The 26,336-nt window shown below is 39.7% G+C and overlaps 1 protein-coding gene across 3 annotated transcripts in view; it reads right to left on the reverse strand.

The window, feature by feature from the left end:
- SLC39A12 (solute carrier family 39 member 12) overlaps positions 1-20,677 on the reverse strand; it is a 76,112-nt gene extending 55,435 nt beyond the window's left edge. For all 3 annotated transcript variants that reach the window (XM_087420899.1, XM_087420898.1, XM_014783646.2), the window contains exons 1-4: positions 20,420-20,677; positions 13,148-13,429; positions 8,173-8,380; positions 2,249-2,421 (exon numbers count right to left, since the gene is read on the reverse strand). In XM_087420899.1, coding sequence (XP_087277025.1) covers positions 2,249-2,421; positions 8,173-8,380; positions 13,148-13,429; positions 20,420-20,677 — 921 coding nt within the window. The remainder of the gene's footprint in view (positions 1-2,248; positions 2,422-8,172; positions 8,381-13,147; positions 13,430-20,419) is intronic.
- Positions 20,678-26,336: the final 5,659 nt, after the last annotated feature.

Here is a 26,336-nt window from a genome sequence, read left to right on the forward strand (position 1 = left end):
TATGTATACTTGTGTAGATATCACCTGACTTCTGTGGTAACTTTACAAACATATTCTAAAGCCGTTGTTCCTTAACTTCTGTTTTGAGAATCACTTGGAGGGCTTGTTAAAAGACAGAGTGTGGGACTCTACTCTCAGAGTTTATGATTCAGCAGATCCTGGGATGGGACCTGTGAATTTGTATTTCCAGTAAGTTCCCAGGTGATGCTGATGCTGCTGGTTCAGGGATAATACTTTGAGAACCACTCGTCTAAATAATATAGGCAGGATCCTCAGATCTAGTTTCCTATCTTAGGGTCCCAACAAGAGTCACAAGGAAAAGTGACATGTTGAGGCAGAGAAGAATTGTAGAAGAGGCTGTTTTGTTTATTTTGCATAGTCAGCACAGAAAATAATTATTACTGTTCTCAAAAGATGCATGCCTTAAGTAAGTAATCCCTAAATTTTAATAAATAGCCTTCATTCTTTATGCAAATAGGATCTCCATCAGGGAAATTTGTTCCCTTCCTAAAAGCCAGCTCTAAAGAAGCATTTAAGGAGACTTCACAAACAAGGATTAATACAGGCGTCAACTTTTGTCAAATTCAGTTGAATAAAATAAGTATTCAAACATGAGTTTGAAAGAATCAATTTTAATAAGTGCCTTTTAACAGAAAAGTAAAGTAAAAAAGTAACAGAAATTCACTTTTAAAATATGTATTATGCAAAGTGAAATAAGTCAGAGGGAGAAGGTCAAATACCATATGATTTCCTTCATTAAGTAGTAGATAATAACAACAATAAACAAACACATAGAGACAGAGATTGGATTGGTGGTTACCAGAGGGGAAGGGGGGAGGGAGGAGGGTGAAAGGGATAATTCGGCACATGTGTGTGGTGATGGGTTGTAATTAGTATTTGGGTGGTGAACATGATGTAATCTATGCAGAAATAGAAGTATAATGATGTACACCTGAAATTTATACAATGTTATAAACCAATGTTACTGCAATAAACAAAAAACTAAAAATAAATAAATAAATAATAAAATAAAATAAAATATGTAATAGCAAAAATATGTGATATTGTCCAATAACATATAAGAACAGCATTCAGTAGTGTCAGGAATTTGAGAAATTTTGCTTTTTTAAGATACAGATTGTGCTCAATAATAATATTGCTTATCTAAGATACAAATAAAAATAGTTCTATTTGTTTAAATCAACATTTCCTAAACAATAGCATAGTTGTTAAGAGTACCGAATATGCTCTCAGACAACCTATGTACATATCCTCAGTTTCTGTGAACTTAAGTAATTACTTATTAGCTCTATGCCTCAATTTCCTCATCTGTAAGATGGAATAATATAACCTAACCTCATATAGTTGTATTAATTAAATGAGGCAATGCAGGTGAAATAGCACAATGTCTAAAATATGGTAAGTACTCAATAAATGTAAGTCATATCATAGAACATCAATTTCTCAGGATTTTAAATGATTAGGGCAGGAAAGGAATCTATGGTCAAAGTTTGAGAAATGGTACATTCAATAAGATTAAAGTTTATTTACTAAAGGACCTCCTCAGACACCTTAATATGCTATAGTGCAATGTGCATCTCCAATATTTGCCAAACTGAGTTGATATAGCACCCTTTTTCAAGAAGCATCGAGGTAGACTAGTGAATGCACTTTGGAACACAACTTTAGAAATATGGATATGGATATGTTTACAAGCTCATATACCGTCTTTTCTCAAAAACTACCTCAGTCCTACCTACTACATAAATATTTCTCTGTTGCGCACAGCCCAAAGTAATCTCTTTGTAATCCAACCTAAATTTAGAGTGTTCATTCCTTATTATAAGTGTTTATGTAATGTCTATATCCATCCACTACCCTGTAAGCTCCATAGAAGCTGTGTCTATTTTTGTTTAATACCTTATCCCTAATGCCCACAATGGTGAAGGGCACATGGTAAATGATTAATATGTGTATGCTGAATTAATTGTTTATGCATTCAATATAGACCCAAGGGAGGAAAGAGTAATATATATCATTCTCCTAAATATCTTGGCCTCATGTTTATATTTGCACAGATTCACTTGTAGAAGGAAAAAAACCATGATCACTCTGTGGAAATAGAATATTTTTACATTTTAGGAAATACACATTATTCTTTAAGTTTTCTACAATTCTTACAGAAATTTCACAGCTGGATTTCCTTTGACAGTAGCATATGATTGTACAAGGGGAATAATGACAATACCTGATCCCAGGAAATTGGACCATCTTCTGACTCTTGGTCCGTGGATACAGACAGATTAGGATGGCCCCAATCACGGACTGTTATGTTGTTTTGTTTCCTTCTAAGTTGATGAATTTTATCTTTTCCTATACAGGTACTTTTGGTCCGGAGAGTGTTGAGGAGTTGGTCTAGTTCTAGAAATTTCATACAAAATCTGGTGTCACATAGAATAAAGACAGGTCAATTTCAGAATAATCACAATTTCATATGGCCACAGCATACATATTTTACTAAGTAAATTTTTTTCTAATAAAAAGACAAATTTTTATTCTGAACAATAATAAAGAATGTTTATACTTCACATAGATATTGATTCCCTCACAGAATCTTGGCTAAGCTTTGGGGATGAACCAGTCTTACACAGATTTTCCCACCATTTTTATCTCTTAGAGATGATGAAAAAGTCAATTCCACCAATGTAGCACCATTGGGCTAACTAATTCTTTTTCTAGGGATTGCCTATAAAAATGTAAGCAAAAGATGGAACTGGCCTAACCTATAGGAAATTTATTCCCTTGAGGCACTATACATCCTTAGTAGATTAACTATAACATTAATGTAGTTGTCAATCAAATTATTTTCCTCTTAAGTGCTTATGCAGAAAAGAGAAAGGAAATGAAAGGTTGCTAAGATTGTAGATATAAACTAGACCTTGTTTTCTAATGCTTCTGTGGTATGGTTGTCAGTTTATAAGATTGCAGTTTAGTTTTCCTTGGTACAGCTCTAGGCTTTTAAATATTGATCGATAAGGAGAATAGTTAAATATAATGGTGAATTTCTTTGAATTTATTCATCTTCTTGCTTATGAATAAAATACCTCTGGTATTTCCATAAATGTTAATATCAGTGGTAGGAAAAATTACAAGCTAGAGTTGCTACAATACTTTATTTTAAATGACCAGTTTTCAACAAAAATTACGAAACTTACAAAGAAATGAGAAAGTATGACTCATAGTCAAGGAAAAAAGCAGTCAATAAATACGTCTCTGAGTATTCTCAGATGCTGGATTTAGCAAAGACTTCAAAGCAGCTATTATAAGTATGTTCAAGGAAGTGAAGGAAATCATACTTAAAGAATTAAAGGAAAATATGACAACCATAAATCAACAAATAGCAATTTTCAACAGGAGATCAAAATCATATAAAAGTCCAAATGGAAATTCTGGAATTGAAGAATGTGATAACTGAAATGAATAATTCACTGGAGAAGCTTAACAGGATGTTTCACATGGTGGAAGAAAGAATCACTGAACATGAAGATAAATTAATAAAAACAATCCAATCTGAAGAACAGAGAAAAAAAGACAACAAAAAAAGAACAGGTCTCAGAGACCTGTGGGACAACAGCAAGCATACCAACATATAAGTAATGGCAGTAACAGGAAAGGAGTAAGAAAAAGAAGTAGAAAAAAATATTGGAGGAAATAATGGCTAAAAACTTTCCAAATTTGATGTAAAACCCTAATCTACAAGTTCAAAAAGTTCATCAGACATCAAGTAGGATAAATACAAAAAGATCCACACCCAGATATGTTACCGACAAACTATTGAAAGTCAAAGACAAAGTAAATCTTGAAAGCAGCAATAAGAAAACAACTCATTATGGAAAAAGAAGCATCAATACAGTTAATAGCTGACTTCCCTTCTGAACAACGGAGGCCAGAAAGTAGTGGAATGATATATTTAAAGTGCTGAAAGAAAAAACTGTCGATCAAGAATTTTATTTCCAGCAAAATAATACTTCAAAAATGAAGGTGAGGGGCCGGCCCGGTGGCACAGCGGTTAAGTGCATGCACTCCACTTCGGCGGCCCGGCGTTCCGCAGGTTCACATCTTGGGCGCACACTGACGTACCACTTGTCAAGCCATGCTGTGGCGGCGTCCCATATAAAGTAGAGGAAGTTGGGCACGGATATTAGCCAATCTTCCTCAGCAAAAAAAGAGGAGAATTGGCATTGGATGTTAGCTTAGGGCTGATCTTCCTCACCAAAAAAAAAAAAAAAATGAAGGTGAAATAAAATCATTCCCAGATGAATGAGAGAATTCACTGATAACAGACCTGCCTTACAAGAAACACTAAATGAAGTTCTTTTAGCTGAAAAGAAATGACCCAAATGGTCAATCGAGTCCACAGGAAGAAATGAAGAACACTGGAAATGTAAATATGTGGGTTAATATAAAAACTCTGAATTTATTTTTCTCATTTATTCTCCAAACAATGAGAAAATACCACAGGATTTTCTTTCAAAGTCAGAAACGTGATAAGGATGCAGATCATCTCCAGTACTATCTACCATTATGTTAGAATTATTAAACAGTGTAATTAGATGAGAAAGCAAATAGAGACATAATAACTGGAAAGTAAGAGGCAAAACTGTATTTATTTATAGGAGATGATATGGTTATATATCTGAAAACCTTGAAAAATTAACACAAATATTAAATAAAAGATTTATTTGTGGGGCGGGTTATAAAACTAATCTACAAAAATCAGTAACCTTCATATATACAAACAAAAACTAGTTAGAAGATATAACAAAAGAGAGGATCCTATTTAAGATAGCCAAGAAGAAAGTTAAATGCTTGGATATAAATGTAGCAGAAAATGTCCAAAACCTATGTGGGAAAAATAATAAAACACCCCACAGAAACATACATGTAAATATGAACAAATGGAAATACATACTATGTTCTTGGATATAAAGATGCAACATCTTATAAATGTCGTTTCTCCCTAAGTTATTTTATAGTTCTTTTGCAATCACAATAAAATTATCACAAGGTTATTTCTTAGAGCTTGACAGTTTGATGATGTTTGTCAGGAAGAATAAATAAGCCAAGAAAAGAAGAGCAATGAAGAAGGCTAGCTCTACCAGACATTAAAATATACCATAAAGCCTATAAATAAAACAATATGGTACTGGCACATGAGTAGACAAGAAGGACAAACAGAATAGAGAACAGAAATAAGCCTGATTGCATTTATCATTGTGTTATGTAAAAGCGACAGCTCAAATCAGCAGAAGAAATAATTTTCACAGAATTTTAAATAAGAGGTATAAAGAAAACTGGACGGTCATATAGAAAAAATAAACTGGATCTAATCCTCACAACATACACCAGAATTAATCCTAAATGGATCAGAAATAAAAACATACAAGTACTAGAAGAAAACATGAGTGAATTCCTCTATAACCCGGGAATGTGGGAAACTTTCTTAACTATAACTCAAAATCCAAAAGCAATATGAGAAAAGTTTGATTAATTTGTTTATATAAATATAAAAATATTTGGAGAAATGACTGATTCCAGATCTAGGCAGGAAAGGTACAAGATAAACCTAGAATATCTTATACTGGAGACCAAGGAAGATATAAAATGTCTTAAGGGTTTTATCAAAAGGACATCATTAACATGAATAAGATTCCACTGGTCAAAGAGGGGACAGTCTGAATAGCAACTAGGATAATAATGACAATGGATTGAGAGGTATGAAATCATAATGATATAAAAATAAAAGCTTATTATTCTCCTTTGAAATATGCAAGGATACTATGTTATTATTTTGAAAAATGGTTAAATTAAATAATCAAAATTTATTCTTACTTTAATTTAAGAACCTCAGTAAAATGAAATCACGAAGAGGGGAAGTTTTTCCATTACAAAATTATTACGCTAACAAATGAGGAAGAAATGAGAAAATTAGAAGATCATCATTTTCTAGGCTCTAAACAATTAATCAGTCTATGCAATGATTATCAATACCTTATAATTTAGAAAGAGAGACAACCAGATGTTATGTGCCTCCTGATGGAAGGTACCAACCATAAGACATTACCACCAAAGAAATAAACCACCTAAAACTAATCAAGCCTCTACACAGAACAACCAATGTACATGAAACACAGTACATTGAAATGCATGTTAAATGACTAGGAATGCAGTCAGCAAAATCCCGATAGGATAAACAATTCCCATTATTTTTCCAACAAGAAGTTTGTAAAGAAGTAGAGACGGTGGAGTGTGGGGGAGGTATGACACCTATAAAAGAAACTGAAAGGACATGCCAATAATTTGCATTTTATGGACCTTATTTAGGCCCTGATTCAATAAAAAAAAATATTTTTTAAAAATCAGGCAAATGTGAACAGTAATGGAATTTTTATATTAAGGAATCATTATTAATGGTTTTCGTTGTGATATTAGTAATAAGGTGCTTTTAAAAAATCCTTCTCTTCTAGGTGTTCATACAGAAATCTTTACAGATTGATCATTTGTTTCAAAATAATCAAGTGATGGAAGAGGGTGAGGGAAAACATATACAAGATTATCCAATTACTGGTCATTGTTGAGGCTGGATACTGTGTGCATGGGGCTTCATTATATCATTGTTTCTACTTCTGCTTATGTTTGAGAATCTCTTTAATAAAAACATTTTTTAAAAAACACTTAAAACTAGCATACTTGTTTTCTTCCTACCCCAACATACGGTCGAGTAGCAGTAGAGTTCTAGCTCAGAGGCAGCTGTTAGAGAGAATGCCTCATGGCTTCTAGAATAAGCATCCAATCGCAATGAGATAAAATGGCACCCTGAAATGGAATTCTGAGTTATGAAACGCAAAAGTGTTTGCCCAAATGGGTGATACTGAGCATCTCTCATGAGCACTTGTTTGGCTTTTAACCAGGGTCCATGATTATCAATATCTAGACAACTTGCCGTGATCTTACAGAACAGCATGCCTCTAACTAACTATATTCCAGTCTGATGTCTTTTCCCGTGTCTTAGAGTGATGGAGTCTTCAAGTGGCGTATACTTTTACATTATTTGAAAAATGGAATCATTGCATTCCTTCAGTTGAAATGGAAACTGTCCTGCTAAAACTCCGTCACTCAAAATCCCAATTTCCCAACTCCTGTTTCTCACATCAAAATTATTCTCAGCATTACATGCCTTTCCCTGGTTTATTTTTTAGTTATGACAGCTAGGTAACGTGAAATAATTACATTTCAACTTTCATCTTAACAGAAAATATAAATCAATTGTAGAAAAACACATCTGTCACTCAACTTGTTGTGCAAACAAGTTAGAGAAATTTCGACACTGAATTGAATGACTCCCAGCTCTCAAGCCCTTCCTTCAGTGTTGGGAGATTTATCCAGATCACGAGGGTGTTGCTGGTCCCTTGGTAAATTCATATCTCCCTTTCTGTTGTGACTTTCCAAGAGGAAGTGTATTGGCAGCAGCTATTATGTGAGACACCAGGACTACTTGGTGTGCAAAACAGGGCATTTTGATGCAGATTAAAAAAACAAGTCATTTCACTTCTAATGTCTTGTGAAGTACAAACAAATGTGCAAAACAAATATTCTGATTCCATTCCTGACATCCCATTTCATCCTGGAGCCCCACAAAGTCAGCCATCATGAATGGTGCCAGGATCGATATTTCACATTACTTTTATTTAAACTTAAATGACTTTTATGGTTACAAGCAAACTGTTATCAAGCCTCTTGCACTATGTGGATTACTATTTCATCATTCTACACAATACTTTCCCATCCCTGGCTCAGCACTAAATACCAAATAGGAAAGTGTTTAGTTAGTACTCGTGGAAGATCATAAAAATCTCTCCCTTTGGCTCTACATCCACAATTTCATCATCCCTGCTAAAAAGCGCTGAGTCCATATTTTCGCCTCATCACCACACAGATATCAGAGCATATGCTTGTCTTGAAAAGACCACCTGAGCTGTCTTACTACGTGCTAAGATAAAATGATGTTTAAAGCATACCTGAACAAATTCAGTCACCAAAAAGCTTCGGCCTTTTGCACAGTGTATTCATTAGGTGTGACTTGGAAGTTAAATTCATGAAAAACATCCTTACCTGATAGGTGGAGAGTATTTGTACTATTCAAGGAACTGAAAATGTATTCTGTAAAATAATCTGGGGAAGGCAAATGTCTTTGTCCCAGACAAACACCTTGAAGGGACAAAGCAATGATTGTTGCCGCTAACTGAGGAAGTGTCTTTTCATCAGCACCATCACTGTTTAGTATTCCAGATTTTTTCTGCAGCATTTTGGTTTCCATACACTGAAATCAGATACAAAGTAAAAATGTTAACTTCTGAAGCTATTTTTATTAAAACATCTCTAGGATTTCCCCAAAAGACAAACAATAGTTCTTCATCTAAAAGAGGATTGAGGGGCCGGCCTGGTGGTGTAATGGTTAAGTTTAGCACACTCCACTTTGGAGACCCGGGTTCATGGGTTCAGATCCCAGGCATGGACTTACACCACTCATCAAGCCATGCTGTGGCAGCGACTCACATACAAAATAGTGTAAGATGGGCACAGACATTAGCTCAGGGCCACTCTTCCTCAAGCAAAAAGAGGAAGATTGGCAACAGGTGTTAGCTCAGAACCAATCTTTCTCACCAAAAATAAATAAATAAATAAAAGAGGATTGACTTGTTTGTGTGAATATGGCTCCCATCATTCCCTAGTCTCAGAAATAACTTTATTTGAGAAATACTTGTTTATTGATCTGCTGTGACACTGAATTTTCTAACTCCCATCTCATTGGTCCCCATTTATCTAACCTTTCTCATTACCCCCTTAGAGATGTGTTTTCTCCAAGGAGATCTCTTACTCTTACATCCTTTCAACTGGTGAATTGTTTCTCTCCAGCTTTAAATACAGCCTATGGGCTGATGACTTTCAAATCTATGTTCTCGACCTTGACTTCACACTGGCTCTGCTGCCTCGTATCATCACAGATCACCTCCCCTTACACACCTGCCTTTAGTCTCAAGCTCAGTGTGTGCTAATTGCAAATCAGAGCTGGCGTAGTGTCTATGTTCTTTGAACTCCCATAGGACATAGGACATACATGTTCGTCAATTTTTGTCAATTAAATTATGAGCATCTGAAAGGCTAAGACTCTTGCCTTATATCCCACCGGTATTCCCATTCATTTATTTAAACATCTAGAGTGTCTACTATGTGCCAGACGCTATGCTACTCAGTCTGATACCTATATGTTCCCTTTTTATTCTCCCAAAGCTCTGAGCATTGGATACTATTTTTACAGACTGTCTGGCCAGTAAAGGGCAGAATCCCAATTTGCACTCAGGTATGACTTCATAGCCTACGATCTTAAGTACTCTTTCTCATGTATATGGAAGTAAATTGAAACACAAGATGGTGAGAGGACTTTCATATCATCAATGCAGTTCCATAGCATAGTACTTGGGACCGACAGATAAGGCTTTAATACTATCTCTGCTATTTCTAACCAGGTGACCTTGTGAAAAATGATTAACCTTCATATTCATCAGCTGTAAAAAGGGACACCCTTTTATGCTTATCATGTCACCTACCAGGGAGGTTATTAAGACTAGATCAGATAATGTATGTAAAACATTTACTATGGACCCGGCACATAGGACACAGTCAGCTAATCTCAGCTACTCTTATTGTTGTTCCCAGTGACTAGGCGTGCATCTGATAGGTAACAGGCTGTAGAAGGTGGCAAGATCTAGATCAAGGAAGGCCTTATGTTTAGTGCTAGGAAAACTTTTCCCCTGAAGGCTCCAAAGGAGCTGCTGAATGATATAAACAAGAGAATAATACAATAAGGTATGTTCTAGAAATATCACCCTAGTGACAAAGTAGTGAATGGATTGACAGGGGTAGAATTTAAGGGCAGGAAGTCTAGCTAAGAAGTTGTTGATTAATCCAAGAAATTTCTTGACCTAAGATGGTAGCACTAGAGATGGAAAGAAGTGGATGCATTTGAGGAATTTTAAGAAGGTAGACTAAAGGACTTGGAGGAAATGTGAAGGAGTGCAGAGAATCAAAAATGACTCAGGCTTCTGGGTTTGACAACTGTGTAATGGTAATGCCATCTACTATCCTCAAAATTTTTCCTGAATACCCAATATACGTCTGGTACTTTCCTAGGTGCTGATGATTCAATGGTGACCCAAACCAAAAGCATTCCCTGCCCCGGAGCTTAAAGTTTAGTATTGTAATAAAATAACAACGTAATCAAACGTAAGGTGACAAGTGTGTAATGGCTTTGAAGGAGAGGTGCATGGTACACTGAGGATGAAAGTAGACACTCTTCCACCCAGTCAAGCAGATCAAGGAAGGCTTCTCTGAGATTGTGAAACACAGACAGATCTGAGGGAGTGGCAGGAAGAGATATTCCAGGTAGAAGGAACAGCATGTGCAAAGCTTCTGTGGAAGGAGGGAGGATGGCAAATATGAAGGGTTGGAAGGAGGGCAATGGTTGTAGCAGGGGGAGCATGGTGAAAGTTGAAGGTCTATTGGTGTGTAACGGAGTTTGCCCTTTATCCTAAAATCAACAGGAAGCCAAAAGGGAATTTTGAGCAAGGGGTGGGAATGGGGGTTATACGACTGGATTTGTATTTTGACAAATTCACTCTGGCTACATGGTGGAGAACAAATAGACTGGAAAGAGACTCAGAGTGAGTATTAGTAGCACAGTTAGAAGGCTCTTGCAGTAGTTCAGATAGAAGATAGTGGTGATGATAATGGAGAAGAGTCAGCAGATTAGGGAGATCTTCAGGAGGTTATAGCAGTGGGACTCGAAGATGGATTAGATATTATCTAAATTTCTTAACGGGCGAGAAATTTAGAAAACTAAATTTCTAGTTGGGCAATTGACTGGAGGATGATGCCATTTACTGACATATGGAGCATCTAGCCATCCTTCCTAGTAGCCCAGAATAGAAACATCCCTAAATTCCTTCATTCTCTTTTGTCCAAATTACTGTGTTTTATCTGCCTGACTCAGTGTCTCAATGCTCCCACCTCTTTCCATTCTTTCCACTGTTTGCTGTTTCCATGGTAACCGAACAGGACTCTGTACATAGTTCTCCACTAGCCCTGCCTCTTATACGGAGGATGGGCATTCTTGACTTGAATCCTAAGGACTTGAGGGATGGAAATGGTGGTCGGAATTCCAGCCCGGGTGAATGGGCCAAAGGAACTAGAGACAGTGGTACAGTGGTATCCTTCCCGAGATGACTAGTCTAAGGCCTAGCAAAGGATTACGACTCAACAGGAGCTCAGTCCTTCTTGACTGACTAGATGGCTAATGTAGGTCTACACATAATTTGAATTATTTTATTCAGTTCCAGGAACGTTTAACCTCACATACACTTGGAAGCCCAGGTATTTGCAGGTTGTGTTGGATAACCAGAAATCTGCATTGAATATATACACACACCATGTTTTTAAATGCTGGATTTCCATTTCATTTAATCTGTATCAAAAGGCAGTAACAGATAGGACGACTAAAATCCTAGTCGCTGATTTGAATCAATCTTGTATTATATAGATATTGCACAGAAGAAACTCTTTGTGGGCACACATCCTTATTTAAGAAGAAAACAGAATTCTATAAAGGAACCCCGTTTTCTCAATTGGAAATAGAAAAAAAAAATACGGCCAAATTTTAAGATTCACAAGATAAGTTACTGATGTGATGCTTGCAAAGTCCTTTGTAAGCAGTTTTTCCATTAGTTCTGCCAATAACAAGAGAAATTAAACACATTTACCGCAAAATGGAGGCAATGTTTGCTGGCCATTTGGCCACAACATGACTGCACAGATACCTTTGAGCTCCTAGAAGCCAGAACTGAAGAATCAAACTCTTCTATACGTATTGCTATAGACTGAATGTTTGTGTCCCTGCAAATTCCCATGTTGAAATCCTAATCCCTAATGTGATGGTGTTAGGAGGTGGGACCTTTGGGAAGTGATTAGGTCATGAGAGTGGAGCCCTCATGAATGGTATTAGTGCCCTTATAAAAGGGACCCCAGAGAGCTCTCTTGCCCATTCTGCCATGTGTGCACACAGCAAGAAGACGGACATTTATGAACCAGGAAGCAGGCTCTCACCAGACACCAAATCTGCCCAGCGCCTTGATCTTGGACTTCCCAGCCTCCAGAACTGTGAGAAATAAATTTCTGTCATTTATAAGCCACCGAGCTTATGACATTTTTGTTGTAGCAGCCCCATAAGACTAAGACACATGTCAATGAATAATTCAAGAGAAAAAAACACATTCACCACAGTCTTCAGAATGTGCTGATGGCTCCCCAATTAATTCTTTAAGAAAATGTGGCTTAAAAAAACTTCTTTATGTTCAGAGTTTATCTACTCAAACTTTCCACTGCAAAGCAGAAAGCAAAAAGGTCATTGAAAGGCCAGCTTTTGCTGGAAGAGTAATGAAGGCGACAGGAGACCAGGTACCTGCTTCCTAACAGTGGGAGCTGTGAGCGAAAAACACATTTCAAAGGACCCCCGAACATATGCAACACCAATTAAAAGCCTCAAAAGAGATACTGTTTAGTGCTGACTGTCATGAATAATGCTTTTTACAAGCCACTTCTTCAGTGAAATAGCTAATGATAAATTCATCTTTCTCCAACTGGTTCTGCCTTCTCCTTCCCCAGCTAAAAGACCAGTCACACTGCCCTCACCACTATGGGTCAGTCCTTGGAGATTGATCAAAAGCTTTGAGTGACACTTACTTTCATCCTCAGGGGGCCTCAGGAGAAGAGAGCTGCCCTGTCACCTGGCTTGCCTGCCCACTCACCCACCCAACTTCTTGCTAAAACTCATCTTACAATAATTAGTCATTACCTTTCCTCTTTTAGACTCAGAATTTTAAGTTACGTCACTTAACATCCTATAACTAAAAACCACAAGTATTTACCTCTCTTAGAAGTCCCTGAATGTCTTAGGAATAAATAAGTGACAAAAAATAAGGCTCTGAGCGTATATCTTAGTAGCAGAGGCAGTTAGCAATTTTGTCCTTCTTACCTGGCTTTTAGAAGTGTCAAAGTAGTGCCTGGTGAAGGCCAAGATATCTTCTGTCTCGTTCTGTGAGAGGAAATAGGAGTCTTCATCCTGCCTGAGGCTGAGGAGGCTGTGTAGGTAAAATTTATACTCTCTGTTACTCATGTTGAGCTTTGAAGAACAGATCTCGTCCTGATGAATAATGTAGTACAAGAGGAGAAGAGAAACTCTCTGGACCACTTCCTCTCTGAGCTGATCTTCGAAATCTCCTCCAGCTATTAGTAACAGGGCATCTGGTTCAAAGCACTGTGCAAAAACAAACAAAAAATCAGAAACAAAGCTTAGCAAATAGTCCTAGAACAGTATCCACCACAGGGTCTCCACTGTTTATTATTGTATGAATGGGAGGGGAGAGTGGGCAGGCCCAAGAGGCATGTTCAAGTAAGACAATCATGGCTGCACTTTTATATAACAATGACGCCCTCTCGGGGAAGGCTTATTCCCTAAGAGTGGTCCCTCTGTCTCTAAGCATAGTGTCACAAGCTACCTATTTGCTACCTTGAATAAAACCAGCCGACTCTTTGGCTTCTAAAGTGATCTCCATTGCACTTAGAATGGAATCCAACCTTCGTGGTCTGGCTCTACATTATCTTAGACTCTCTCCACCTATCTCCCTAAACTGCCTCCGTGATCTTCTGGTAGTTCCGCCAAGCTCTTTCCCACCATCTTTCAGGCCTTCTCCTCCTCCCCATTTCTCAGATCTCAGCTTAAAGTGTCACTGCTCAGGGAGGCCTTCCCGAACATGCGATCCAAAGCAGAAAGCCCTCACCCCCACCCTGTGTCCTCAGCACAGTGCTGTTCAACAGAAATACAACACAAGCCACAAATGTGAGCTACCCATGTCATTTTAAATTATCTAGTAGCCACATTTTTAAAAGAAATAGATGAAATTAATTTTAATGATACATTTTATTGAAATTTATATATGCAAGACACAATAATTGCAACATGAAATCATAATTTTTAAGAATTACTAATGAGATTGTTTATGTTTGGTCATGCTAAGTCTTCGAAATCTGGTGTATATTTCACACTGACCAGTATATCTCAATTCAGAAAAGCCACATATCAACAGCCCAATAGCCATACGCAGCTAGTGGCAGCTCCAGAGCACACACCGTTTTTTATTTTCTTCATAGCACTAGTACTCTAAAATTACTTTGTCTCCTTGTTTATACTCTCACTCCCCTTGAGAACAAGTGGTTCATTAAGGCTGGATTTCGTCTGTGCAACTATCCTCAGTATCTAGCACAATGCCTGGCACTTACAAGGTGTGAAAATGGAATGAATGAACACCATCTGCCTCTCTTTTATCATACCTAAGAGAATTGCTAAAAACGTTTCCATGGGGCTTTATTTGTTTCACAACCCACAGACAGACGGCTGGCTCATCTAATCTGGGAGGTTTACAGGGCAGAAGAAGGTGTGTGGGGTAATGTAGTGGGACAGTGAGAAAGAGACAGACACAGGAGTTGTGGGAGGGAAGTTCTGCCAGCAAGGCAGGGGCTGCCTTTCTTCAGAGACAGTTGGGCAGCTCCTGAGAATTCTCCCGGATCCCAGGAGCAGCCCATTATGCGGCAGCAGCCTCAGAGCAAAGGCATCGAGGGATGCCTGTCCTGAGCCCCAGAGGAATTTGTCCCATTGTGGGATGCTTTACTATAACATCTTTTCATCTATTCTCTGAGGGGGAAGTTTCAGGGGTTCTAATTCCACATCTGCTGTGTGTTCCACTGGGGAACAGCTGGTATATACCATCTGAGTCAGGAAGAAACATGTCATCCATCTCTAAAGCAAAGCATTAATCACATTCTTCAGAAGCCACACAGCCTCCAATCTCGATCCAACTCATCTACAAGGGGCCAAGAACTCAGCAAACAGAGGGCCAGGCTTCCCAACAAGACCCTCTTAATGTAGATATTAAATTCTATCACTAAAACCACAGCAGCCCTTTTTTGTTCCCTAATTAGCCCACCAGAAAAGTCCATGGGATGGTAGCTCTTGGCAGGGCTGACACCAAGATCCAAGGAGGTGAATCAGTTGAAACAAAATGTACTAAATAACCTCCAGAAACCAAACTATTGGTAGTATTAGCTGCCATGTATTGGAAGCCACATGTTCAAGACAGTGCTAAGCTGTCCTGAGCCCCAGGACATAACTTATGTATTCAGTTACTCCTCAGGGTACAAATCTAATTGGTTCTGGAAAAGGTGTTGGATAATGAATTTTTCAATGGTGTGAACCTTATTGCATTATTTTAAATAGAAAAACACATTGTCCCCGGCCAATAAAATAATCCGCCAAATATTTCTGCATAATATAAAGCATTTAGAATACCAATTACCCAATTATTTAATGCATAATGAATTAATAGGTACATTTATATGCAATATGCAAAGATACTGCACAGAATCAAGTGTGAATTATGTTTTCCTTCTATGAGGAAGGTATACCCATAGCCTACATGAAAACCAAGTTTAAGAGAGGGTAGGTAACGTACCGAAAGCCACACAGCTAAGAGAGCTTGCCCAGTCTTAATTGCTGCTCAGCCAATGATAGACTTTATTCTCTTATTCCTTTGTTTTGTGCCATGGAGAAGATAAGCTGTGGACCCATCTATGTACTTGATCTGCCACCCCTCACCCAGTAATTTTCTCTCCCCCTCCTGTTTAGTAGGAAGAAATTTGATCATTTAGGAGGCTAGGGGATTGGTAAGGGGATTGGTAAGGTAACTTAATATCAATCAATGAGAACATGGTACAACCAGAGGGTTGAATGAGTTCAGGTTGATAAACTTTCAAGCACCGTTTAAGTTGTCTGATGGGGCTAGGTCGGTAGGAAGAAGCAAGTCAAGAACACGAGGAGTAGGACCTCCATGAGGCCACCAGACCATGTGTACGTGGCCAGGGCTTGGTTGACAGCACACAGCAGTGTCTGTAGCCACACTTCATCCCATCTGAGGTGAGACCCCTGTCCACTCATAGCTCCCCATCAATACTCTTGCTGCGTATCTTTCTAGGGTTGGAATAGGAGGGGTGTGGCAGGGGGCAGCAGAGAACAGGGTAAGATCTGCCATCATGTAGATGTTCACTCCAGAACTGTTTTCTAAAAAGCATACAATTTGGAAGGCAAATTGGTTTCTGACTTTGAAAAGCTTTAAATAGTTGTGGAAGCATCTAATTTTGTCCGACTAGAGATTTTGGTCATCTTGAATGGACAGATGTTGTCTAGTCCTTGCTTTAATTTTTTTGAAGCCTGCTGAAATGAAGCTTAACTATGGATCAAATGGCCATGGGCTGAAAACTTCATGCTTTTATGATATTTGAATCTTAGACAAGTTACCTTAACACAGAAGGTGGTGGCTTGAGGAAGGAATGCTGTAGGGAGCCTCAGAAGAGCTAACATAAGAAAATGTGAATTCTCCTCTGGGCATGGACATGACCAAAACACTATGAGTTGGTGGGAGGACTGGATTTTCATTCATTACTGAATTCATCATTCAGTTCATTACCACTAGATCTGTTTTAGTTGTTAAAGTTTTTATCAGTGGCTCAGTGGTATTTGGGAAAAGATGTTTAATAAAATTTTGCAAATACTGGCACCCGATAGGCGACTAGATCTGTTCAAGGCTCTGTCCCTAGTGAAGTGATTCTTTGTTAAGAAGAATGGACTTATTCAGGAATAATCCATTGATCTTCCTTTTTTTTTTTTTTTTTTTTTGTGAGGAGATCAGCCCTGTGCTAACATCCGCCAATCCTCCTCTTTTTTTTTTTTGCTGAGGAAGACGGCCCTGGGCTAACATCCGTGCCCATCTTCCTCCACCTTATATGGGACGCCGCCACAGCATGGCTTGCCAAGCAGTGCGTCGGTGCGCGCCCAGGATCCGAACCAGCGAACCCCGGGCCGCCGCAGCGGAGCGCGCGCACTTAACCGCTTGCGCCACCGAGCCGGCCCCTTTTAATCTTGTCAGGTGGAGGCAGAAGGTTTAAGGGGCAAAAACATGGATTCTGGGATTTAGTTTTCAAGACTTCACAAGGAAATAAACTTTGGGAAAAGACTAGTTAAAATGCAAGAAGCCCTCCTTCCTAAGCTAAAGGGACTACTCAGATATTTGGTAGTAATTTTCTCCGGCACTGTCGCCAAATCAGATGGCCTCCCTCAGATGCTTAGTTCAGTTTGTTTATTGCTTATGTATGCCAGGTGAGAACCTCAGTAACAAAGACCCATATGAAATTTTTCTTCTTCTACATCAATAAGGCAGTTGTCAGTCCTGCAGGATAAACTTGGGGCGTTTTAGACCAAAAGAAGTTTAGAATTTGATTTGGGGTTATGGATAAATCCACTGCCCTCTTTTAAGTTCTTAGGTTTTTATAAGGTCTTTTTTTTGGTGGGGTGGTGGGAGTGCTAACAATTGATTGTAAAATGTAAGAGACAAGTTGTATTTCTTCCCTTTCGTCCCAAGCAAAGATCTGGAAGGATGTCAGCAGATGACAGGCACTGGTTTTTTGTGGGTCTGTACTAGCTTTAGTACAGGCATTTCTGACTGACAAAAAAGAAATGTCTTAACTGAGAAGAGTTAAGATAAACTTGTCAGCTAAACAAGTTAAGATAAAGCTTGGTGCTTTGCATACTTTATCCCATGAGAGTTATGACAAATGGTGGTGGTGGGGGCATTAAATGCAGGACCTTAAAGCAGTAGTTCTCTTCCTTGAATGTGTCTGAGAATGGCCTGAAGACCTTGGTTAAAAACCCCAAGCCCCTGAGACAGTTGTGAGGGGGCTGGGGGATGGGCAGGAGGGGGAGGAATGTCTCATTTCTCAGTAGCACTGGCTCCAGTGTCCCTGGAAAGGGAGGGACTGGACATTCTGGAAGGTGCAGGTAATATAAGGGGATGGAAAGAGCTTGAGTGCCCATGTCCATTCAGATATGATCATGGGGCCTCATGAATTGCTCCCTGAGGAGGGAATCATCACCTCCATCTTACAGATGAGGAAGTTGAGGTTCAGCATGTCCTAACAGATAGAAGGTGCCAGAACAAGGATTCGGGCCCATTGCTGGCTAACTCCAGACACCAGGTTCTTTTCCCTCACCAGGCCTGGAACCCATGTAGGGTCGTGGTTTTCATCATTACTGAAGTGGAAGTTATTCTTTTAGAGTTACTTAATCCTTCATTAAATTCATTAAAACTCCATTTTAACCCTTATTAAAAAAGAAAAAGCCACAATCAGGCAAGACTATCCATTTTCAAAGGCTGCAGCTTGAGTGGATTTATTTTTAAATGCATACAGTTCTCAAATACCTCAGATTGATTTTTTTTAAAAAAATCAGTTTTTACCTAGATCTGAAATAAAACTGGGAACTTTTTTCCTCCCCACAAATTCAAGATACACACTTGTCTCTTTTTTCAGACATTTAGGGATATGAACTCACCCCTTTGCCCTCTTTTTACCACAGGATTTCTAATATGAACCATGCCTCTCAGTGGACAAAGTCCCTAAAAAGACAAAAAAGATTCAGCAACCTGCTGAAGCCCTGCGGTTTGTGCCAGAACGTGGGTGTTTGTGAAATTGATAGGACACTGTTTCTCCCTGGTTTTTTATGAATGACATGAAGAGATTTCATTGGCTTCTTGCTTGTGGGTGATTCAGGGGAATTGTAACCCTCTGAGCAGGTGAGGCTGAGATTTGCCCTTTTTTACCTCAGTCTCTGTCACAGAGAAAGAGAAACAGCATCAGCAAGAAGGCGAAGCTGTTAAAGACACTGTTTCACTTCCTAGGAATGGAACTAATTCAAACGGAAGCTAAATTGGCCAAACTCTTGATAACGTTACAGAAAACAAAAAGCGTAAAACAACCCCTCCCTCCCCAAAAATGGAGAATGATTTCACATGTTTACATTTTTCTTAGCTAAACTAATATTTAACCAGCCTTAATAAGGCACTCCATGTCATTAGAGGAGAACATTTCCCCGCAGCAAATTCTCAGAGGACATTAATAAGATAGGACTCCTAGTTATTTCCAGTGGGAAGTCTTATGTTGCTATATATATAAATTAATGTCATCACAGATGAGTCGCCTATTATAACACATGTTTTCTCTGGGAACCCTGGGGAATTTTACTAATTACTGAATTATTTATTGTTTGCGCAGAGCAGAGAAAAATCCTCTCTATTAGCAAGACCCTTCTGTCACGAAAAACAACAAAACACTTGGCCGGGGAATGCTCCCCCTAGAGCTAAGCACGATTGAGAAAGTCTGCCAAAACTTATTTTTGGAGGAAGTTATTTGCTTCTCCTATTTATTTATTTATATATGTCTTCATTTATTTATTTATTTGTGAGTTCATTCTGAAAAATCGCCTTAGTCAGGAAAGGGATGGTGAAGAGGGCTTTTGTTTGCCGTCATTTTAAGACGCGAGTTCTTATCCCGTGTACTGCTCCTGCCACTTGCCACCCTGATGGAGACCTGCTGATGTTACACTAAATGCTGATTTTTACCTTCAAGTGGCCTGCAGAGATTTTTAAAAAGTCCATCTCAAGCAAGTTAAATCTCAGCCTCTGCAGGAGAAAGGCCCAACGTGGGTATTTTGTGAAACCCGCCCACGTGATGCTGAGGTGCAGTCAGAGTTTGAGAGTCACTTCATAGCCTAGGAAGAGGCTGGGAATTGGGCCTCAGGAGCGTGGGTCTCATTGCAGCTCCACCTGCGTCATTTTCCTTCCCCAGCTCAGATTCCTCATTGTTAAGATGATTATCCAATTCGTTCGTTAACTACCCACCATGCACAATATTACAAAACACCAATGGACGCCCAGGAGAAAGTACTTGAAAAGTCAACGTTAGACGAATATCAGATCACTATGATTATGCTACAGAAAACAGCATCTATCTAACCAACGATGTGCAAGTTTACTGCAAGTTCATTAAAAGGATTAATAAACCAGAAAGAAGAGAGAACTAACAGTTCACACAAATAAATACCTCTAAACATGCAGAAGAGTTGTAGAAAGGCTTCCATAAACATTACCATTTTAATAAAAAAATTGTCCCTGTCTTTAAAATCCGCATGCAGAACGCTGAATAACTTGTATCCCAAATATGGGAGTTATTATGCCACAGTGCACTGTCCACTTAGGTACTGGAAGATTTGCATTTGGCTTTGCTTTACTGAAGCAAATGGCTAGAGAATCCTTTGCTTCTGTTGAACATGCCCTGGTACCCGATCCCATTCTATTGCACTAACCAGACTGCAATCTCCTCGCATGCCGTTGGTCCTCCGTGGGCACCCGGTTTTCTCCAGCAGTGTTTGGATGAGGCCTCTTGAGTGATTCAGGGGTGCGGGGTCACCAGCAGAGAGAACTCGTAGTACTTGTATCAGTTGGCCAGGACTCCATGTGCCGCTGTCCTGGGCTGAGGGCTTTTTTGTCTCAGTAGAGGGAACAAGGCTGAGTAGAAGGAACAACGGCACCCAGAATACCGAAAGCTTGGTCCAGAAGCACATTTCCACTCCTCCTTTACCTTGAGTCTGTCTTGGATGGAGATGGGTGGGCTGGTGTTCACCGTGTAAACTTGTAACTGGAGGAATGTCTGCAGTAAAGGGGAAAAATAAAGGCTTTAATTATTGCGCCTGCAACAAGTTTGAAAGGATTAATTAATTGGGCAGCTAAGCTGATTTACAGTGACAAGCTGTTCCTGAACAACAGGGGGTCTGTAGGTCATTTATAACCCCAAACGGCAGGAAACTATCATGGTTGTGGACTCTCAAACTGTAGAATAGCCAAGAAGTTTGTTATGTTGCCTCTCTCTGAATTAAACAATGAATCAAAAATTAGGAGAATAAGTTTCTCTGTTTATCCTACAGGTGGTACAAGTCATAGGACCCTCATTTTACCCCATCATAAAGTAGAACTCCCAGTCGTTCGTGGTCCTCATCACTGATGTAAGTAAAGAAAAGTAAAGAAAAAATAAATTTTCATAAATTACCAACATCATGTTGAGTTAGAAGGTTTTGGACAAGGAAGGGTATTAGAAGAAAATAGTAATGTCCAGGAAACACGAGTGATTTTTTACTTTTTAGTTTATTAAAAGTGTGAACCATCTTAGAAAAATAAGAATCCCAAGACCGCCCAAGCCATGATAAATCCACCCACTCGAGGGCCAATAAAGGGGTGAGGGGTTGACTTTAGAGCCAATCAGCTTTCTGGAAAAAAAATTAATCTCTTCAACCAATTGCTTAAGGAATGCAAAATGTTAACAGCATCTCATGTCAGATCTTGGCCCAAAGATGAACAAAGAATGACTGTGGGGCAGTAACAAAGATACCAGGATTATTTTACAGTTAAAATAAAAGAGTGTAAGATTCTTATGTTAGCATTTAAAAAATGACAGAGGATGATACAAACATTTCTAAACCCAGTGCTTACCTTCAGAAGAAAGACAAATGATTATTTATCTGGAGCTCTGTGGCCTTTTAAATCTCGGAGAGAATTTCGTGGTTACAAAGTCCTCTGTTTTTAAAACTCCTTGACTGTGCGCTGGGAGCTGGAGAGGATTATTTCAGCCCAGAGAACTTTCCAGTTGCTATGGAGAAAGCTGCTCTGAAAGTAACAATGAAGGTGGATAAAAGTGAGAACTTTCTGTCTGGCAGATTTTCAGGAAAATCAAATAAATGTGGCTAATGAACTCAACTTTTTATATCAATATTTACCAATTTTCTTAGCATTCTAAAACAATCTGAGAATTTCTTACAACCACTTGCCTTTTAAGGGACAGATCTAGGTCAAAGGATTTCACCTTGTAAAATGGAAGTGTTTTAGTGTTAGATCAAGATTTCTTTCTTTCCAGTTGATTCCGTGATAACTGTTTTATCTAGACTCAAACCAAGGATTTGTTGAGTGCAGAGGCTCTTTAAAACTGTATTAATTTTACAAGGCGTGGAGGTTTAAAACATTTAAGGCATTTGTAAATTCATAAATAGATGTTTTCAAACAAGAATAAAAGTGTTTGTTGGAGGAATAAAGTTCTTACCTGGGAAGTAAGTAGATGCAGCAGGGAACTTTAATTAGCTGTAGATAATATGATCCCGAAGTCTGTGGTAGGAGTGATTATATAAGGCCCTTCCGGCTCTGGGAAACTGGGCTCTCAATAAACTATTAGTGAATAAATGATTGAAAGAACAAAGTCGTAAATTTCATAGAAAGTAAGAGAAGTTAAAACCCAAGATTTCAAAATTGGCAGAGTAATTTACATGTAAATGGCACATAGGATGTAGAAACGCAAAGAATCCGAAAAACACTGGGGATGGGTAGACACTTCTGAGTTCAATTGTGTAGGCGGCGGGTGAGGAGGCAGAGGACATAATAAAGAAGTTGGAATAATTAGTCTCCTCAATCTCTAACTGGATACGAAAATTGGGAACAACAGGGTGAGATAGTCCTAAGAGAACGCTGGTAGCACTGATAGAAATATGGAAGACCCATGGTCCCAGAAAATGCCAGGCTTCTCTTGAATTACACATCATGGAGCACTTGGATTTATCTAAACCATCAAGGGAAGGGACTTGGCGTGTATCTCTTGTGCTCTAGCGTGAGATTAACTGTTGTTAGAGTCCCGGATCATCAGTCTAGCTGAGGGGCGAGGAGTCAGGACCTTCCCACTGTGGATCCAGTGGAGGCAGAGAAGGAGGAGGGAGCAGGCTCAGGACCAGAGGGGCACTGGGCAAAGCTCCCTGCAGGCTCCTGCTCATCGCCTGTTGCCATCCCCACGGTGGGCCCCACCTGAGCATCATTTGCAGGCTCAGGGGCCTGGTTAGGAGGTTACTAAAGAAAAATAGTCCAAAACCTAGTGAGCGAATTATCCAGTCCTACTCTCACCTGCTACCTTTAGGTACCACGGCTTTGCCTTGTTTCTGGAAGTAAGCCCTTGTTTCCTGGCCCAGCTCCATTTAGCAAATCCTGAAATCTGCCCTCCCTGCCGCGGTCCCACTGTATAACCTGCCCGGTTGCCGCAGAACTGGATCCTGATTTGTTCTGACCAGTGCTCCCAGGACAGTGCCCCTGCTGGGACTTTGCGACCTTTATCGTGATTGCGCTATGCCGATGTCCAGCCTGGGAGTCCCGTATTTCCTAGTCTCAGATTCCCTGTGGCTAAGGATTCCCTCCTGATAGGGCCCCAGCGAGTTCTCTCCTGCAGGAATACTCCAATGCCAATCTCTAGTCTCAGCTGCTCCCAACACCTCCACCATCCTCGCCACAAGCCACAAGCCACAAGCCTGCCAGCTAAGTGAATTCCTCCCATTGTCACATGCCTGAGCCCGCTCCATTTGTCCCCAAGGCTTGCTCCAGCCTCACAGTCATACTTAACAATTCAGCCACCAACCAGGGTCCTGTTTCTGTCTCACGGTGATGCAGGGACAAGGAGGGGTGAGGAGAAGCCCCGGATGGAGGCTCTAAGGCAGCCAAAGCAGCCGAGGGCTGGCAGGCAGGTCACAGGAGAGCAAGGGGAGCTTAATAAGGGACCAAAACACTTGGCTGAACGTGGCGGTGTCACCTTCTTCCCTCGACTCTGGGTTGAGGCTTAAACTCTTTGTACCCAGCCTGCCCGCTTCCCCAGTAAGCCTGAAATCAACCTTTCTTAAACACGGATATATGTGCAATCCAAACCAACCTCTAGCGGTAATGAGTTTCATAAGTTCACTAACCAACTGTGTGAAGAAGGCATTCACAAGGCATTCAACCCCCGTTTGGGACCAGTCTCGTCTGAGGCAGTATCTCCTGACATACAGACACATGTTTGTGCTATCAAAGGAAGATGTAATGGACCGGAGGTGGGAGGGACGAGGGGGTACTGATTAATCAGTCTTTCCTTCATTTTGATTCTTTGCCTTTTGATGTGGCCTGACTTTCAAACTTCTTCCTCATGTCAGGATAATGTATTTACATGTGTACCTTGCCTTGACCCAGAAGGAATGAAAGGGTCCCACCAGGTAATATAAAATACAAGATGGCAGCAACCTAAGAAGAGCCTGAAACCAGAGTAGAGCCATCTTCTGGGTATAGTCCAGGGCTGCCGAGTACAGTTTTGCAGGTTGGGCATTGTACAACTCTAAGGATCATCATGCACTTCTGTAATCATCACAGATTTATGCGTTTCTTACAACAACTTTCCAGCAAATGTCCTGAGGAAAGGAGGCTCTGAGCTGGTGGCAGGGCTGCGTGCTCCTCTTCCTCAGTGTCCAGCCTACCCCTGTGGGGCCATCTCTGGCAGTAATATGAGGTCCCACAACTCTGAGCTACCTCTGGACCTAGCTAATCCCCATGTGCACTTGTACACTATCTTCTCTTTTTTCAAAGACACTAACCTCTCTAAATAATAATTAACGTTTATTAACATTTTTCAAGTGTCTTTTATGCCTAGGCAATGTACTGAGCAACTTCACATATATTTTCTCCTGTAATATCAGTTGAACCTAATGAACTTCTCCGTGTACACTTCACAAATACCCAGGGTCACACAGCTAGTAGGTGCCACCAGAAACACAGCCCTGGCCACATTAAAGTTGGCGCTTATACTACCAAGCAGCTGTCTATGGTGATGTGATCCCATGCCTTTATTTGTAAGTCCAAGCTCCTTTTTACAATGCAGCGTGGGGGATACACAAAGGAGACAGACAAGAGCCCACCATAAAGGAAACAATCTGCTACATTTTGATTTTTGCATTCTCCCCACAGCCCTGTCAGCCCAAAAATTCTCAGAGGAAAAGAAAATAAGAAAAAGGTAGAACTTTAAAACAAATAGAACCTGAGGCTCTCGCCTTGTGTAACACTTAACAGGGCTGCCCTCCAGGCATTTGAAACAAATGTTACTCCCTCTCTAAACTGTTTTCTCAAAGGAAAAGCAGAATATTTGACTGCAAAGGCAGAACTTACAGTGCAGGGACCTTATACACCTGATTCTGTGACACTGCCAACATCACTGTATTTCCAACAACAAGAGAATGTAATTGTTTTGAATTTAGACATCTAGGTTGTTTTTGATTTGGAAGCTGAGAGTAAAAATGATTTTTTTAAAAATACACATTTTATGTGTAACTTGCAAGCAATATTTTTCTTCTCCTTATAGAAGCCATAGATGATCACTAATAAAAAAATTGTAAAAAATACCTAAGAATATAAAAAAATAGTGGCCTCTCCACCAGAGGTAACAGATATTAATATCTATCTTTTAGTTTCTCTCTCTTTATTCTTTTAACACAATTTGTATTATGTTATATGCATGCATGATTTTGAAGCTCATTTTTTTACTCATTATATTATCAGTCTTGCTAGAAATGACCTATTTTTATTAGTCATTTCAAAAATACTCCTTTCAATTTGGCCTTGATGCTCCTCATTATATCTTGCTTTGCATGTCATTAATTTCCACTCTTTCTGTTATTTTCTCCCTTCGTTTTTCCTGTCTTTCTGTGGTTCTTTCTGGGGGAAAAAGGTTTTGAGTGGCAGCCTTCGTTCTACCAGATATGCATTCCTCCTTCTTCCATTTGTTCAAGGTAGCAAAGTGCGCCACTAAAATCCCTCGCTTTTCCAGACTTGGAGGAAGTGTCACGTTCAGACGTGGAAAATGCTAATGGAAACGGAGAGCTGGTATTAAGAGGACTGGTGACCAGTTAATTTCACAGCTACTTTCTGAGTCACTCTGGGTGAATCACTGTGTAAATGGGTGTGTTAGTTATCTGTTTCTGCATAACACCTTGACGCAAACTTCGGCTATAAACAAGACACATTTATTATCTGAAAATTTCTCTGGGTCAGGGGTCCAGGCAAGGCTCATGTGAGTCCTCTGCTCCAGCGTTTTGTCAGGCTTCAATCCTGCAATCCAGGTATCGGCCAGGCTGGGGTTTCTTTGGAAGATTCGACTGGGGAAGGATCCCCCTCCAAGCTCAGTTGGTTGTTGGTAATCTTATGTAATCTAATCATGGAGTGACAACCCATATTTTACTGGTTAGAAGTGAATCACAGCTCCCACCCACACTCAAGGGAAAGGAATATCATAAGAATGTGAATACCAGGAGGTGGGGATGCTTAGGGGCCATAAGGTTTCAGAGGGAGAAGAGTGGGAAATTATGTGTGTAAATATGACAACTAACACTCGAAAAGGCTATA

Source organism: Ceratotherium simum, chromosome 32 (assembly GCF_057802395.1).
Source record: "Ceratotherium simum simum isolate JZ-2026a chromosome 32, ASM5780239v1, whole genome shotgun sequence".
Classification (NCBI taxonomy): domain Eukaryota; kingdom Metazoa; phylum Chordata; class Mammalia; order Perissodactyla; family Rhinocerotidae; genus Ceratotherium; species Ceratotherium simum.